General features: G+C 47.9%; 1 protein-coding gene across 2 annotated transcripts; it reads right to left on the bottom strand.

Annotated features, from left to right (window-relative positions):
* Positions 1-5,321: 5,321 nt before the first annotated feature.
* SLC25A38 (solute carrier family 25 member 38) lies at positions 5,322-15,672 on the bottom strand. Of its 2 annotated transcripts, none has more exons than XM_074150931.1 (7): positions 15,124-15,144; positions 13,784-13,905; positions 12,625-12,709; positions 11,872-12,051; positions 11,259-11,427; positions 10,499-10,665; positions 5,322-9,091 (listed from the first exon to the last, which is right to left on the bottom strand). In XM_074150931.1, the coding sequence occupies exons 1-7, from the start codon at positions 15,142-15,144 to the stop codon at positions 8,969-8,971; spliced, it is 867 nt and encodes a 288-aa protein (XP_074007032.1). In that variant the 3' UTR covers positions 5,322-8,968. The 2 variants fall into 2 exon arrangements, with proteins under 2 accessions (XP_074007032.1, XP_074007031.1); XM_074150930.1 differs by lacking the exon at positions 15,124-15,144 and adding an exon at positions 15,604-15,672 and having other exon boundaries at positions 8,969-9,091.
* Between the last annotated feature and the right edge of the window lie 964 nt (positions 15,673-16,636).

The following is a 16,636-nucleotide window of genomic DNA, read 5'->3' as shown; positions in this document are numbered from 1 at the left end:
GTCCGTTGCTAAGGGAGGTGGCGCCTGGCGACGGGGGGCGTGGCCGACGGTGAGCGCGCCAATTCTCCGTCCCGCGGCGGCGGCGCCGTCGTTGCCTCCTCAGGGGGTGTCCATTTTCTGTTCGTTTGCTTTAAAAAGCAGCCGTTGGTAGCACAGGGGTGTTTTGGTTCTCGCTGAGCAGCGCCTACGCAGAGTCAAGGCCTTCTCTGCTCCTCGCACCACCCCACCAGCAAGCGGGCTGGGGGTGCACGGGAAGATCTGAGGGGACACAGCCAGGAGAGCTGACCCCAACTGAGCAGAGGGCTCTACCATACCATGCGGCATCACGCCCAGCATGTACATGTGGGGGAAAAAGAAGGAAGGGGGTTGTTTGAATTACGGCATTTGTCTTGCTGAGTAACCAGTACGTGTGGTGGAACTCTGCTCTCCTGGGGGTGGCCGGACACCTGCCTGCCCATGGGAAGCAGTGGAGAAGAGAAGGCTGAGGGGGGATCTCATCAACACCTATAAATACTTAAAGGGTGGGTGTCAGGAGGATGGGGCCAGTCTTCTTCCCCGTGGTGCCCAGTGACAGGACAAGAGGGAACGGGCACAAACTTGAACATAAGAAGTTCCATCTAAACATGAGGAGGAACTTCTTCACTTTGAGGGTGGCAGAGCCCTGGAACAGGCTGCCCAGAGAGGTGGTGGAGTCTCCTTCTCTTGGAGACATTCCAAACCCCCCTGGACACGTTCCTGTGCAACCTGCTCTGGGTGGACCTGCTTTGGCAGGGGGTTGGACTAGATGATCTCCAGAGATCCCTTCCAACCCCGTATCATTCTGTGATTCTGTGAATGAATGCCTTGTTTTGCTTTGCTTGCATGTGCCTGGCTGTTGCTTTAGCCATTAAACCATCTTTATCTCAACCCACAAGGTTTTCTCACTTTAACCTTGTGATTCTCTGCCCCATCCCACCCGGCTGGAGCGAGCAAGCGGCTGCGTGGTGCTTAGTTGTTGGCTGGGGTTAAACTACACCAAGGAGATTATTTAAGTAGCAGGTGACAACACCATCTCACCTTCGTTCTTCGCTTCCTGTAAAACGAGACCTTGGCCATTTTGGTGGGCAGCAGTTTCACAGAATAACATGGGTTTGGAAGGGACCTCTGGGGATCATCTAGTCCAACCCCCCTGCCAAAGCAGGTCCACCCAGAGCAGGTTGCACAGGAACGTGTCCAGGGGGGTTTGGAATGTCTCCAGAGAAGGAGACTCCACCACCTCTCCGGGCAGCCTGTTCCAGGGCTCTGCCACCCTCAAAGGGAAGAAGTTCCTCCTCATGTTTAGATGGGACTTCTTATGTTCAAGTTTGTGCCCGTTACTTCTTGTCCTGTCACTGGGCACCACTGGAAAAAGACCGGCCCCATCTTCCTGACACCCACCCTTTGAGTATTTATAGGCGTTGAGATTGTGCATTTACTGTCAGCTGCTTTCCATCATTCCCACAAAACTTCAGCCTGCGAGTCAGGAGCTGGCCCTCACACCGTTCTTCTTTTCTGCATGCTTGTTAGATGATCTTAATTAGTGAGATTACCAGACCAGTTGGAGAATGTTCTTTTAAGGAAACAATTCACACATTTGCCACGTGGTGGCGACAAAGGTGGGTGAAACAAAACTCCGTGAATAAGTCAACTTTCAGCAAGAACATGAACTCAACCTGGTTGAGTCCAACCATTAACCTAGCACTGCCAAGTCCACCACTAAACCCTGTCCTTAAGCACCACATCTACACCTCTTTTAAATTAACTTATTTCTCCTTGTCAGAGTTTGGGCCCTTTCTAGTAGACCATGAGCTGCACAGCCCACAAGAGGCCTTGGAAGAGTCACGCTAAAGGTTGACGGCAAAGTATTCCAAAACATTTTCTTAAGCACCCTACAAGTTTTTTTTTACTTTTTAACTCTGTGTTGAGACAGTTTAAAAAAAAAATCTCTGTCACAAATGAACATGTCCCTCAGGTAGAGGTGTATCTGTCTTACTGTGTATTTTAGACCATGACCCCCTGTTGTCACTAGTCACGATGAACTGAGCTACATGATTATATGAAGAGGGTGGCATCGTATCCTAAAAGTTGAGTTGGCTTCAAAATATTCCTTAACCAGAGAAAAGGAGGCTGAGGGGAGACCTTATTGCTCTCTACGACTGCCTGAAAGGAGGGACGGACTCTTCTCCCAAGTCACAGGCACCACCAAAAGGCCCCTATTATTATCCAGATTTATCCGGTTGGATTTTACTTGCCTTATTCAATTTCTAGGGAGTTGTTTTGCTTGAGCCTTGGTTCCTCCACCCAGCCCCAGTGAAGCACAAGCACGTTCATACCGTACATGCCAAAGCCTGACCTTCCCTTCCCATGCTCCCACCGAGCTCCGGGTGGCTCATGGTTAGGGCTTTGGCTCCTGCCAGTCCCCACGTGTCAGTAGGGTGTCTGGTGCGTAGCCTGGACCGTAACAGAACCTTTCTCTGCCTCACCAGAGAGGTGCTCCCGAAGCCTCGGGCAGCTCCGCAACGGTGTGGTGAGGGTCAACACTCGGGCGCAGATGTTCTCAGATCACACGCTGTTAAGTGTCACAAGAGAAAAACTGCATTTGGCAGAGGATCATCTGCAGTCCTGGAGGCAATATGGAAATTTCTGATGCTTTAATTTAAAAAAGAAAGAAAGGAGGGAAAAAAAATAAAAAAAGCACGGGGGCAAGTCAAATCATATCTAGTATGAAACCTGCGGGCAGAAAACAACACTGTGTGAAAGGCAGATACAAAAGCATTTCCCAAATCTATGGGCCTGACACACATAGAATCACAGAATCATAGAATGCTTAGAGTTGGAAGGGACCTTAAAGATCATCGAGTTCCAACCCCCCTGCCATGGGCAGGGACACCTCCCACCAGACCAGGTTGCTCAAAGCCCCATCCAGCCTGGCCTTGAACACCTCCAGGGATGGGGCATCCACAACTTCTCTGGGCAACCTGTTCCAGTGTCTCACCTCCCTCACAGAAAAGAATTTCTTCCTGATATCTAGTCTAAATCTCCCCTCTTTCGGTTTAAAACCATTACCCTTGTCCTATCACTACACTCCCTGATAAAGAGTCTCTCCCCATCTCTCCTGTAGACCCCTTTAGGTACTGGAAGGCCATTTTAGGGTCTCCCCGGATCCTTCTCTTCTCCAGGCTGAACAACACCAACTCTCGCAGCCTGTCCTCCTAGGAGAGGTGCTCCATCCCTCTGATCATTTTTGTGGCCCTCCGCTGGACCCGTTCCAACAGGTCCATGTCCTTCCTGTGTTGAGGACTCCAAAGCTGGACACAGTACTCCAGGTGGGGTCTCACCAGAGCAGAGTAGAGGGGCAGAATCACCTCCCTTGACCTGCTGGCCATGCTTCTTTTGATGCAACCCAGGATGCTTGGCTTTCTGGGCTGCCAGCACACGCTGCCGGCTCATGCCATTAAGCCATGTATTTATTAACACACCCAGAAATGCCAACTAACAATTTTAGCATAGACTACTTACCGGTAGCTTTCTCCTTGAATTCAGTCTATTCTTACCCCCCAAATAATAGAGAGGAGTCTGTAAGAGGACACCTCAGTGGTGGGAGAGAGCCACTGGACTGCGGTGGAGGTGTCCTCTGCTGCCGAAAGGAGTCCTGTGATGAATGGACTGAATGGTGCATCTTGGAAAGAGGCTCAGGAAGAAAGATGTTCAGCAGTATCTGTTCCACCAAAATCACCAGCGGGTGCCACCCAAGAGATGGTGTGGAACCCCTGGAGCTGGACCCTTCAGAAGACAGAGGAACCCATGGAATTTGACCCACCTCCAGCAAAACTGCACAATACTGTGCTGCTTTGTAAATACAATCTTGGCTTGCATTTCAAATGTTTGTTATTATTTCTTTCTCATTTTGGGGAAACATACTTCAGCAAATCTATTATCTTCTTAGTTACAGCCCTGCAAAGCTAGAATTGCTGTCATAAAAGTTGTGGAGGTCTCATTTTAACCTCTATTGTTTTTACTAAAATTCTTTAATGTGTTATAAGATCTCCCAAAGCATTTTATAGCGCTGAAATTGGAAATTAAGAAACGGTGCAATGAGGCAAATCAGCTTGATACTTTGAAACCAGAAGCAATGCTAAAACGGATGAGCATTTTCAGGAGCTCCACATTGGTTTTGCAAAAGTACCCATACATGGGTGTGAGATGAGGAATATTTTCTGCTCAGTGCTGATGTCAGTGATCATGCATGGCACACAATGCATTAAAAATAAGAAAGCAAGCACAGCGTTTGCCTGGGAAAAGGGAGATCCATAGTTCAATGTTTTATAACAAAGACAATGCCTTTAAACTGCTCCATTTCTCTCTTTCCCGCTCTCCACACCCAACAGGGTCAGGGAGCCTGTCTCCTATCTCTTCTCACAGCTGGGGCAGCAGCGTGAGCAGAAACACCCTTTACGCCAGAGGTGGTTCTCCAAGGCAGCAGGAGAGCTCTGGGGAGCCCTGCATTTAAGAGCAGGCACTGTCGCCAGCCTAATTAGGAATCGGGTACCTCCACAAGCAGTTGGGTCCAGCTGGCACAGAGCTGCACAGTAGGACTGTCTGCTACATCTGCTACACACAGAGAATTCATCATGAGAATTGCTCCACATAAGAATGCATCATCTAGGCAACACCTGAAAATAGAGAGGTTTGGTATCTTCGCATCTGGAAGATGTGTCATCTTGGTATCAACAATACTGTTGTTTTTGCTTAGCACTACCTGCCTCCTACTGAATCCCAGGAGCCTGCTGTGACAGCAAGAGATGCCAGCAATCCAGCCTCACCTTGCACTGTGCCTCTCAGCGGAGAATGAAGTCCCAGGCACTATTTCTGGTCCCCTGCTGAGACCTGACTGCCTGAGTAGCAAACACCTGGTTGGCAGATTAAAAAGTCTCTTCCCCAGAATGCTGACACCCCCCCCCCCCTAAATGCGGGTATTTCACCAGCTGGTACAGAGATTCAATTTCCATCAGCCTTTACACACAGCAGGCAGGCAGAGGAAGCTGTGAAAAAGACAAGATTCCCCATTGCTATGTGTTTTTTCCATTTAAGTAAAGCTGATTTAGGTTGTACCAGCACAGCCTGTGGATATTATACCCCATAGAAAAACAGAACATGCATATGTATGGACTCTGAACTCATCCCATAGTCCTGGTCTCTTGGGGAACTTCTTTTGCTTTCTTACGCCTCTATTCCATCCCACCCCTTGTGGATTTGATTTGTTTTATTTTAAGAAACACTGAAGAGATGACATGGTTCATTTTGGTAAAGTTTTTACTAGAAACATATAATATACCTTCTCACATAAATATTTTATATAGACACATAAACACTCACAATACTCAAACCTATGCCATGTTCCAAAGCTCCAGTTCTGTTTAAACAGTGCAAGGACAAAAAAATATTAATAATCGGCACAGGAAGAATGGAAATGTGAAGTTTCTGAAACATAAACAATCAGATTTTCTCTTGGGTCCTTACACTCCACTTAAATACTGACTCCCTCAATATGTTATACCACAGTCACAGGGGCAAGCAGAGCCGACGCACATTCACTAAGAGTGTACTGCCAGCACAGGAGGGCATTCCAAGAGGAATCCGACTGCCATCCTGCCGTATACAGAAGCGATCACACCACCTTCTCTGGAACCCCAGCTAAGATGGCTTTGTAAATTATTATCTAATAGGATTGTTAGTGTCAAATTGCTGGTATAATACAGGCAGGTGATTAAGTATCTGTGTCTGTATTTTTTTTATTTGCTTTGCATTTAGGTTGTACACCCACCAATTGTTGTTAATTAGAAGCAGACAACCCCAAGGGCAATATATTTAAACTTCACTTGTTTTTCTTGACTTGCTATAGCTATCAAGGAGTAACTTGAATAAACCACTTCAGAAACAGAATGTTTTTGAAGAGGGGAAAAGGGTGAAGGATGGTAAGGATCAGAGTTGAGAAATAGTCTTGTCCCTGCCTGTGATACAGCTTTCAGAAGACAGCGAAACAGAACTTCAAGCTTTCCCTTTCCCCGTAGATGAGAGACCTGACACAAGAAATAATACAGAACAACAAACAACAAACTCGCACCGCAAAACTCACTCTCCCCAACTCGCATGTAGAGAAGTTTTTGGATTTGCAGCACCAAGGGTTGATGAAACACAGTGCAGTTCAGATTCTTTACTTCTTAAACTCAAAGGAGCTCAGGCTAATTCACAAATATAAAGCATATACTTTCTCACTTCACTGCAACAACAAAGAGCCTCCTCATTCTCCATGAAGTAAGGGGAACGAAAGAACTTTCCCAAAGGAAAAGCTAACACTGCTTTAGGCCTGAATCCAGATTAAAGATAAATAAATAAATAAATTGGTACACTTTAAAACACCGATATACCAGAATAAATTCTCTAGTTCTTCCTTTGTTACTTGACCAGGCAGGACTATAGGGCGTAAAAGCCACTGAAGCGTTCCCGCATTTCAGGTTTCCAATGAAGACGTTACTTAATTCAAGATTTATCACTCGGCATTCTTTGCTCACTTGCCTCAATTTGTCTAAGTTTCTGTCTGCACAAGTTGCATACTGCTTTGCCATTGCTAAATCAGGAACTGTCACGTGAAGCACCTTGCGCGCGACACGACACACAGCCCTTGATCGTCACAGCCCAGGATAAACAACAGATCCAACTCACCAAGAATGAGAAAGCCCCAAACAAATTCAGGCTCCCAGTATAGTAAGTTGGTTTGATCCCATGCATAGGGAAGAAAAAAACCATATGAGGTAACTCATGTAATTTCCACCCTACTCTACCCGGTCAGCAATCCTAGATTTGGTTCTCCAGCTCTCTGTGCTGGTAGCGCTCAGGATAACAAACAGCAGGATGTGCAGTTATCACTGTTTCCTGCACCCTCACAAGTTTGGGTCACTAAGGGTAGGAGGGACCTAGCAAAAGAAAGGAACAGTTCCTCATATTTGGGATTTGGCAAATGATGTACCCACGTGCCTGACAGTGAGAAGGAAGCAGGAGAGGGAACGCGACAGCTTGCCAGTCACAATATGGAATGATTTGATGCAGTGCTCTATTATGAACATCAGACATGGGCACACGGGACCCTCCACCACCATTCTTGGAGACTCCTGCATTGTCTAGAGCCAGTCTCCCCTTGCATTTGGGCTGAGGCTAAAAACAGGCAGCACCTTCCAAGACTCCAGCCTGTCCCCTTACACTTTACTCAGACTTTCACATCAGTCATCAAACCTTCTTGGAGTTAGTAAAAAAATATCTTTTACAACCCACGTCCCCTCTACTCTTGTGCTCAGGAGGTTGCCGCAGTAGAGGGCAGGCAGTGATTATGCAAATTACACTCTAAATTTCATGAGCAACTGGTACGTAGTACCAGTTTTTCATACAGCTACAGTGTCATGTCTTTATATTTAGAGACATCTGCTCTGTTTCTAAAGTGAATTGTAATATCCCTAGATGTTTCAGAAAATAAAAGCCAAAGCTACGTTTTCTGCAAGGCACGCTACAGAACAGGACGCACACTTCTACGCCCAGCTTTGCGGCAACACCAACAGAGCTGCAAGAGTCCCAACCCAGCCAGCCAGCACAGAGGCACAAGTGAAGAGGGGAGCAGGCTGGACCCAAGTTTGATGCACACACACTGAGGTCTCTGTAACAAATTAGAAATGAGAAAGAAGGCACAGTGGATGAAAAATGTGTATTTATCTCTACCCTAAACTCAGGAATACTGAAAATATGGACTACCTGTTAGGAGAAGATGATCAGCTGGGAAACTGTGAAGGGTCCGTGTGGAACCCAAAGAGAATTAAAGTTCCTTACCAAACACTCATAGGTCTCAAACTTTGCAGAAAGCTTACAGAAAAGAACAAACCCAAAGATACTCCCCATGCAATCAGCAGCAGCTTTTAAGGAAAGTCTGAAGTATCAGTGTCTATACCTGCTTCCATTTCACATTATGAGCTAGGACCCTAAAAGCTACATCTAAGGACCAGCTCGCACTGAGGGTGTTGATCCAGGATTAACACATGAATAATATGAAGCACATAAGTTTCTAGTACAACTGGATAAAAAAAAAAAAACAACAACAAAAAACTGAGTGTTCCTGACATAGTCAAACCAGCAGGAAAAATCTTTTTCAGAGAACAAATAGAACTTTGGTAGCAATCAATGCTAAAGTGCCTTATGCTTCTTAATTCCTGTGCAAACACTGCTGTAGTGGCAGAAGCACATTTCAAGAGTGTTAAGATGCTCAATTACATAATAACACATTACACAGCGAGGAGGTTCCAGTTACCTTCTCTGGTATCAAGCACAGTACAAAAGTGATGACAGAGACCGTGTTCCTAGCTTCCCTGTAGCACTTCATCTCTCTTCCACCCACTCCTGCAATACAATCATTCAGAGATGCATCCAGTCTCCCACTGTGGTCTGCAACGTCCCCCTGTGAGAACAAAGCATATGTGGAAGGAAGATCTACATCAGATGGTGGGTTGTTCTGGCCTTACTGGCCAGATCAGCAAGGAACAGGCTGACAGGTTCCGAAATCACTGTTTTCTCCTCAAACACTTTTGCTCAGCAATGTGTCATTGCGTAAAGGTGGTGAGCACAGAGCTATTTTTAAAAGGGGCTTTTCTTTCAGCACAGTTACCAGGCTGTAGAAACCCTGCCATTTCCCCGTGGCAGTCTGCAGGTGCAGTTCTTCTGGAATGCATTGATCAAACGACGCAAAGATCAGATTCTTCTTTACTCTCCTTGCCAAAAGGCCTAATCCCCTGTCTCAGAAGGGCTTTCTTCCTCCTAGCTGGTTCCTCTGTTGCACTGGGAACTTCCTAGTGCCAGTTGATCACAGCAAGCAGCAGCAGGAGTGAAGCTGGTCATTTCTTGTGCGAGTCAGTCAAGATTTCAAGCCCATTTTTTCCATCATCTGTTCATACACCGTCCATGCCATTGCTGCCATCAGAGTCCGCCTGAGGGCACGGGGCACACCACCTCGGAAAAAGCCAACCAACCCAAAGTCCTGCAAAAGGAGATAAAAAACCAGCAATCCATCATAATCTGCCTCTAGTGTTTTAATTTCTCATCATTTAGTACACGGAACAGCACACGATATATTTCAGCTGGGTTCAGAGACCCAGATCAGTTTCTGAAAGACCCAGGCTTACATAGAATTTAATGTTTAGGAACAAACCGTAGCACTGTGCTACACTTAGGGCTACCCAAGAAAACAAGAAGAGCAGTGAGCGGAGAAGGTAATGCCAGGATGAGGAAAGCCACACTCAAGCCCAACAAGGAGAAGGCAAGGATGTAACGATTTCAAGACACTTCAGGAAAATGACTTGTCCTTGTTTTAGAGCTTCGTATTTAGAAAAGTCACTTAGCTGTTCTGTAAAAACTGAGATTTGTGTAGTGAAGTCAAAAAAACATTCCGATACGAGACAAATGTACCATGCACAAATAAAGATTTCCGTTTAGAAAGAGAGTTCAATATGGAAACAAAGCAAAACTGCCAAGATCTGCCCTTCTGAAGGCAGGAAGGGAAAGGTGGGCTTTGTGTGCATCTCCAGCCCATTCCTGGGATACAGATCTGGGCATTTGTTTCTCTTTTAGTGTCCAAAGGGCAAAAAATTGTTTTGTAGCTGGCTTCTATCTGAAACTAGCATTTCACAAAACATACTAAAGAAACCCTTTGCCCCAGCGTGGTAATCACAGATGTACTTACACTGATAAACTACAGGCAGCAGCAGCTGCAAATACAGCTCCTCCAAGCCTACATATACTAAGATAAGCCAAAATTAAGTTAAGATGAAATAAGCAAAGCGCTTTCGATCAACACCAGTGTAAGAATCAATACGTAACACACAGAACTGAAGTGAAATCATTCAACAGCCTGAACTCTAAAGGAGGCCTGTGTGGAGAGATGCTTACTGGAATATGCCCTTTGTGCTCCAGTACTCTGAGCTCGCTCTCCAATTCCCCATCATCTATAATTTTGTGAAAACAGATACAGGACTAAGGAATGGCAAGAACAATCATGGAGCAAGTTTACCGCCTTGCAATCCATTCAAGAGGAGCAAGAAACACACCTGAGTAGTGACAATAGCCTCTCTAATTACAAGGAAAAGCAACAAATGGACTTAAGCCTCTGACCGCTTTCAGACTATCAACAAGAGTACTTTCCAGTTATTACTGAACAGGTCAGCACATAAGTCAGTGACAAGAGATTCAGCCTCAGTCTCCCACAGCATGACCCACCTCAGCCTCTGAAAATGCTGATGCTGATTAAGCCTGACTGCATGAGCATATCCAGCAGTGACATTTGTTCGCCTCCTTTAAAAGACAACAACTTTCTTATCATAGCTGTGCTTTGGGCGAGGAGATCAGAAGTGAGGCTGTGATTGCGCCTATTAGAAGGGATTCATCTCACCTTGTAGATGAAGGCAATGGCCTGGCTTGTCCTGCGGTACTTTTGGGGGGACAGCTGCATGTGTGTTTTGATGACATCAGCAGGCTGTGTTGCCAGCGAGGCCAATATTCCCGCAAAGATCCCACAGCTGAAATTCAGCAAGGGCATGAACACTGGATCCAGTCGGTCTGCAACAGAGCAAAGGGAATGCACTCAGACACAAAACCAGGCCAGGAATACTCAGTGCTGCATGACAAAGCGAAAAGCTACTGAATGATTAAATCAATATCGGGGTCTAAGTCAAAATTCATGCAGGGTAGAGAAACATTTCAAGGGGCAAGTGGCTACAAGTCAAAAGTTAGCACTATTAAAAAGCCTCGCTGGCTGGGCAACTGATTTTGCCAGAGACCAGAGAAGTTAAGACTGTGCAAGTGTCGCCCCAGCCAGTTCTACTATTAGAGAAACCCCAGGTTATTGGAAACTGATCAGCATTCAAGACAACCAGCAATAGAAAGGACAGCTGAACGCATCTTCTCTTTCAAGTGCTCACTAACCCAGCTTACGTATCAACCAATTTAGGGTTAATTTCCATTTATACACTGACCCGAGCTATAGGTCTACAGTTCTCCACAGGAAAATGCAAATGTCCCACCTAAAGCCCTACAAGAGACTAATTTAACTACTTGAGGTTGAAATAAGCAGAGCACGAAAGCAGGCAACTGCAGGGGAAGACGCAAGAAAAGAAACATTTCCCATTACAGCCTCCAATGTTCAGCCTTACCCTGAGGTGTGAAGTTTTTGGTCTGCGTATAGAACATCAGGTAGATCCCAGAGAAGGGTGCATCCCGCAGCAGCGTTGCAGTGAGCCCACTGAACATGCCACGAGCCCCTTCCATCTGATAGATATTCTTCAGAGCTCCATAGACACTCCCATAGCCAAATCTTCCACTCTGCAAGGGTAGACAACTGTCACCCATGTGTCAGGCACAGGCCAAAGAGCCCTACATACACCCCAAGGCCACCCTGTCCAAACAAGCATGTGCTCCATGTGGTACCTGAGATGGCAGCACAGAGGACAGCCCAAGGCAAAAACTGGGTTCCACATACCTCAGCCTCAAAAACAACCCTTCAAGAAGGCAAAATAAGAAAGACACATTGTATACAACTGAAACTTAAAAAAATCTCACGGTGAATTCCGTTTCATCTTAAACGTCTTGCCTAAAAATTAGAGTATGGCTTTTCCTGCACAATGTGTGAACCAGGGTGAAATCAGGACTACATCCCTGACTGTACTCAAGTGACAGCAACCTTCTCCAGGAGGAAGAGTTTCTTTTTCATCATGAGGAAGAGGTGCGACATCATTAACAAGGAACTAATTAGAAAGTCACACTCACCTCATATCGGGTCTTCACTACAGTCACCGGCAACATGCAAACCCCAGATACTGCACGTGCGGTGGCACCCAGAAAGACAGACTCCAGGGCTGTGGGTGAACGGTCCACTAGAAACTTTTGCTTCATCATATACAAAGTGCTGAAGTAAATTCCAACCCCGGGAATGCATCTTGCAAAGGACTTCAGAAGAAACAGAAGCAAATGAAGAAAGAAAAATCACATATAAGACAAAATGTATGACAGAATATTTCAGAGACTGTCAAACTTGACAAGGAAACTTTGAACCAAAACAAAAGAAAAAAAAACCCACACCATTCACTGTACTGATTTTTCCTAAGCTAACATGCTGAGAAAAGAAGACAAGGTAAATTTACAATTTACAAGGACAATTTACAGCATTGAAAGCCAACTTATTCAAACGATTCCAGGATTTAATGCATTCCTCAACTGCAGTTTTCTAGGAACAAGATATTCCAAAAGAAAATTAGGTTGGTGCAGTTGCCAGCCTACATTTGCAATAGTATTCAAGTGTTCAGCTGCTCAGGACTGCAAATCCACAGCGACTGCTGTGACCTCATCAGTGGAATTCACAACATCAACTCCTTAAAATAGGATTTAACCATTTAAATCACATGGTCTCATTCATAATTGTACAAGAGCTGGCTATTTAAATCTAGGCCATAGTTAGTAATGAATGGTAGGTTTATTTCTGTATTTTTTTTTTTAGAAGTCAGGGTTAAAACAGCCACTTACTGGAGAGACACCTTTCCAGAGCCCCAGAAGACTCTCAGTACGAACAACCCTAAAGAGCAGTGTCACCATCCCAGCACGACCAGACCTGAAAGGAAGACAAGACAGGAACTGCAGAGATGACCTGCTTATGCTCTCTAGCAGGCGTACTCTGCAGCCACCCTCTTCCACTTGTATCTCTGTGCATTACTCCAGCATGTCAGCAGTGCTCCTTCTAGACTCAGCCTGTTTTCATTGGTCGCTTGTTTCCCTGTCCACTTGTTCTCTGTCACATTCTGCTTTCCCACCACTTGTAACACACATTAGAGGCCTCTCTTTAGCGTCTCTAGTTGCTCACTCCCTTTGTTAGCAGCACTAGTAGTCATAGTTGATGGGAGTAGCTTCTCACGTGGACAGTTTATGTAGCAGCCACATACGATTTTTCAGGCAGAGGACACTCTGTGAAACTGCATGGTGGCCACTCCAGCAAACACCAATCTCTCACACAAATGCTCTGGATACATGTTATTAAAATAGTCTTCACAAGAGCAGACATTTGCTCTCTTCTGCAGCAAAATATAAGTCCCTCTCCATGCTATAAAAACATACCTCCAATTTCAGAAAGACTCTCAGTGTCTGAATTACAACCCTGAATCCCAAGCCCCAGCATGCAAATCAGACAGAAGCCTACGGTGGAGCACCCTCACACCCACCATTCATTTACATCTCCACTCTCTCTCACAGAATCACAGAATGATACGGAGTTGGAAGGGACCTCTGGAGATGATCTAGTCCAACCCCCCTGCCAAAGCAGGTCCACCCAGAGCAGGCTGCACAGGAACACATCCAGGTGAGTTTTGAGTATCTCCAGAGGAGACTCCACAACCTCTCTGGGCAGCCTGTTCCAGGGCTCTGTTACCCTCAAAGGAAAGAAGCTCCTCCTCATGTTTAGATGGAACTTCTTATGTTCAAGTTTGTGCCCATTTCCTCTTGTCCTGTCCCTGGGCACCACTGAAAAAAGACTGGCCCCTTCCTCTTGACACCCCCCCTTTAAGTATTTATAGGTGTTGATCAGATCCCCCCTCAGTCTTCTCTTCTCCAGACTAAAAAAACCCAAGTCCCTCAGCCCTTCCTCATAAGAGAGATGCTCCAGGCCCCTCAGCATCTTTGTGGTCCTACTCACCCATTTACAGCAGGCTGCAGAGTTTGCAGGCGGGTTTTCAGCAGGTCAAGGGGCTGGAAGAGGAGTGTGGAGCAAGTCCCACTGATGGAGCCACACACGAAGGCCTTTAGGACTGGATGCATCTGGAAGAGGAAGAAGAGGACTTTAAATTGCCACTTAATTAAGAATAGCACAAGAGGAAATATAGCAGCTGATATGTCACTTGTTATAGGAAAGGAAGACTAGCCAAGGACTGCTGCTTAGGGCACAGGAAACCCTTCTTCAGGACCTTCTCAGAGCCCAATAAAGTTTTATTTGTGCTTTTTGATTCCTCTGCCTTTCCTGGGAGATTGTTCCAGAATCCTCTTGCAATTCAGTGGTTGGAAAGTTTTCTCAACACTTAAGGTTGGACCAGATGATCCCTGGTGTCCCTTCCAACGTGGTATTCTATGAGATATATTAGCAACCATTTGGTAGCCATTTGCCATGTTAAGGGAAACCCTTTCCACCACCCCACTAGCTATCTGTGCCTTAGCCCCAATCCCATCCACCTCTGCTTGGCACCGTGCCGGCAGCGCCTCCAACACTTCTTTCCCATTGAACACCAAGGGCCCCCACTGCCATGGGGGCTAGCGGAGCTCTCCCTTAAAACTGCCCGCCACCCAAAACCCAGCTCAAACGCACCCAAAGCACACCCCAGCCTGCTCAGCTAAGGTCTGCCTTTCCTACCCACACCAGCTACCAACTTCTAGCACTTCTCCGCTGATATGGCGGGAGGCACAAACCACACAGCAAGGTGGAGATTTTCTTATGAAAATACACAATGGTGTTTTGCTCATGAAGAAGGAGTTTCTACCCCACCTTGGAGCAAAACGGCATCCGAGAAGACTTTTGCAGCACGGTGGTTTCTGGACGGCCCCTCAAAACCGCTCAAAGAGAGCGGCACACGGCTGCCTTCCACCGCCGGCTTTCAGACGCCTCTGAAAACCCGCTACGACCCTCCGGCCGCGCTGCATGAGCGGGGCCGCCCCCCTCCCCACCGCTTGGGCCTGCCGGTGGGGCAGCCCGGCAGTCTGCTGCTGCCTTACGGGGCAGGGCCCGCGCCTCCCTCCCTCCCGCCCGTCCCTCAGGCTGCCCCGGAGGCCGCCTCCCAAGAGCCGGGAAGCCTTTCAACGACGGAGGAGGGGAAGGGGTGCAGCAAGCCGTTCCGCCCGCCCCGCCACCGCCTCCGCCTCCCACCCGGGCGCTGCCGCCGGGCTCTCCTTAGCAGAGCGAGCGAGGGAGGCCCGGTGACAACGGCCAGTAACCGACGTCCCGAGGGACCGCAACGGGCAGGCCACGCCAGGCCGCGCCTCAGGTACCTCGGCCTCTCGCCCCGGCATCCCCGCGCCGCAGCCAGTGAGCGCGGCGGGCGGCAGTGACGCAAGCAGTACTCCCCCCCGCCGCTGGCCAATCCGAGCAGCCAGCCAGCCGGCGGCAGGGCGGGGAGCGGAGGTGCGGCCCTGGCGGGGCGCATGCGCACTCCCTCAGCTCGCACCTAGGAGCGCCACCACCACCGCCCCGGTCCGCGGCCTTGCGCTGCCGCGGGCGGGAGGCCCCGTCCCAGCCCGTCCCATCGCCTCGCCCCCGGGGTTGCATTTTTGCCACCTCTCTTGGTTGTTCCGCATCCAGCAGCAAGAGTCCCAGTGGGCTCTGTCAGATGCGGGCAGCGGGGGATGGTTCATAACGGGTATTTTCATGTCTTCCCTCAGCGCCCCTCCTCCCCCCCCCCTCCTCATCCGCGGGTTGTTGTGGAGACTGGGGGGTTCAGAAACCCGAGCTTCTCCCTGACGCTTCCTTACCACCAGTGTTTCCACTTGGTCTTCCACATCCTGGGCCCGGAGCTGAGGAGGGCTGGGTTTCCAGAGCATGGAAGCAGCAGGGTGCTAAAATGCCTGTCTATTTCAGACTCGCGTCAAGCCCTCAGAGCCGCGCGTCTTGGCCGTGCCCGCAGAGCCAGCCATTTCTTATCAGGGAAGCAGGAGGAGGCCGGGAGGATCGTCCAGCTGGTTCCACGAGCTGCTTTTCTGAGAATCTGGCCTGCCAGCTTGCCACACACCGGCTGAGGGAGGGATGACACGTACAGGGATGTTGGGCTCCAGCCAAGTTGGGCTGTTCCTAGAAAGAAAATCCTGGGTGCAGCAATAGCCCTACGCACAAACAGCTCTTCTTCTCTGACAAATGTAACACGCAGGCTAGCAAAAACTCTTCATTAGGGACTCCCCTTTTACAAGCCCCTTTCTCATTATGGAGTTCCCTCCCCTGAAGAGTGACCGTCGTCTTACATTTCATTAACTGACTCTGCCTGCTAACTCATGGAAAAGAGGCTCAGCTCAACCCCATCCCTCCTGCTGCTTCTTTCCCTAGCTCACATCTTGCTCCACCGTGGACCTCCACAGGGGACAACCTGCCTCACTATGCTCTTCACCACGGGCTGCAGGGGAATCTCTTCTCTGGTGCCTGGAGCACCTCTTCCTCCTCCTCCTTCCCTGACCTTGGTGTCTGCAGGGCTATTTCATCTATTCTCTCTCCTCTCCCACAGCTGCTGTTGCACAGCGGTTTTTACCCTTTCTTAAATATGTTACCACAGAGACGCTACCAATGTCACCGACGGACTCAGCTTTGGCCAGCAATCGGTTCATTTTGGAGCCGTCTGATACTGACTTTGACATGGGGACAGCTGGCATCTTCTCATAGAAACCGACCCTGCAACCGCCCTGCTACCAAAACCTTGCCACATAAACCCGATACATTCTCCGCCTTGCCTCTGTGAATCATGTGTTTAAGAATTATCATTAAAACACATACTCATCACACGATCTACAATCTTCACAA

This window comes from Numenius arquata, chromosome 7, assembly GCF_964106895.1.
Source record: "Numenius arquata chromosome 7, bNumArq3.hap1.1, whole genome shotgun sequence".
Lineage (NCBI taxonomy): Eukaryota > Metazoa > Chordata > Aves > Charadriiformes > Scolopacidae > Numenius > Numenius arquata.
The sequence above is the reverse complement of the archived record's forward strand: the minus strand, read 5'-3'. Positions and strand labels throughout refer to the sequence as shown.

What these genes read in the sequence shown, in the direction of transcription:
- SLC25A38 (XM_074150930.1), bottom strand. Translation starts at nt 15,672, where the DNA reads ATGCTCTGGAAACCCAGCCCTCCTCAGCTCCGGGCCCAGGATGTGGAA. An exon ending in TAGTGAAGACCCGATATGAG is followed by an intron (nt 11,428 to 11,871) that starts GTGAGTGTGACT and finishes CTACCCTTGCAG; the next exon opens with AGTGGAAGATTTGGCTATGG. An exon ending in CAAAAACTTCACACCTCAGG is followed by an intron (nt 10,666 to 11,258) that starts GTAAGGCTGAAC and finishes GCTCTGTTGCAG; the next exon opens with ACCGACTGGATCCAGTGTTC.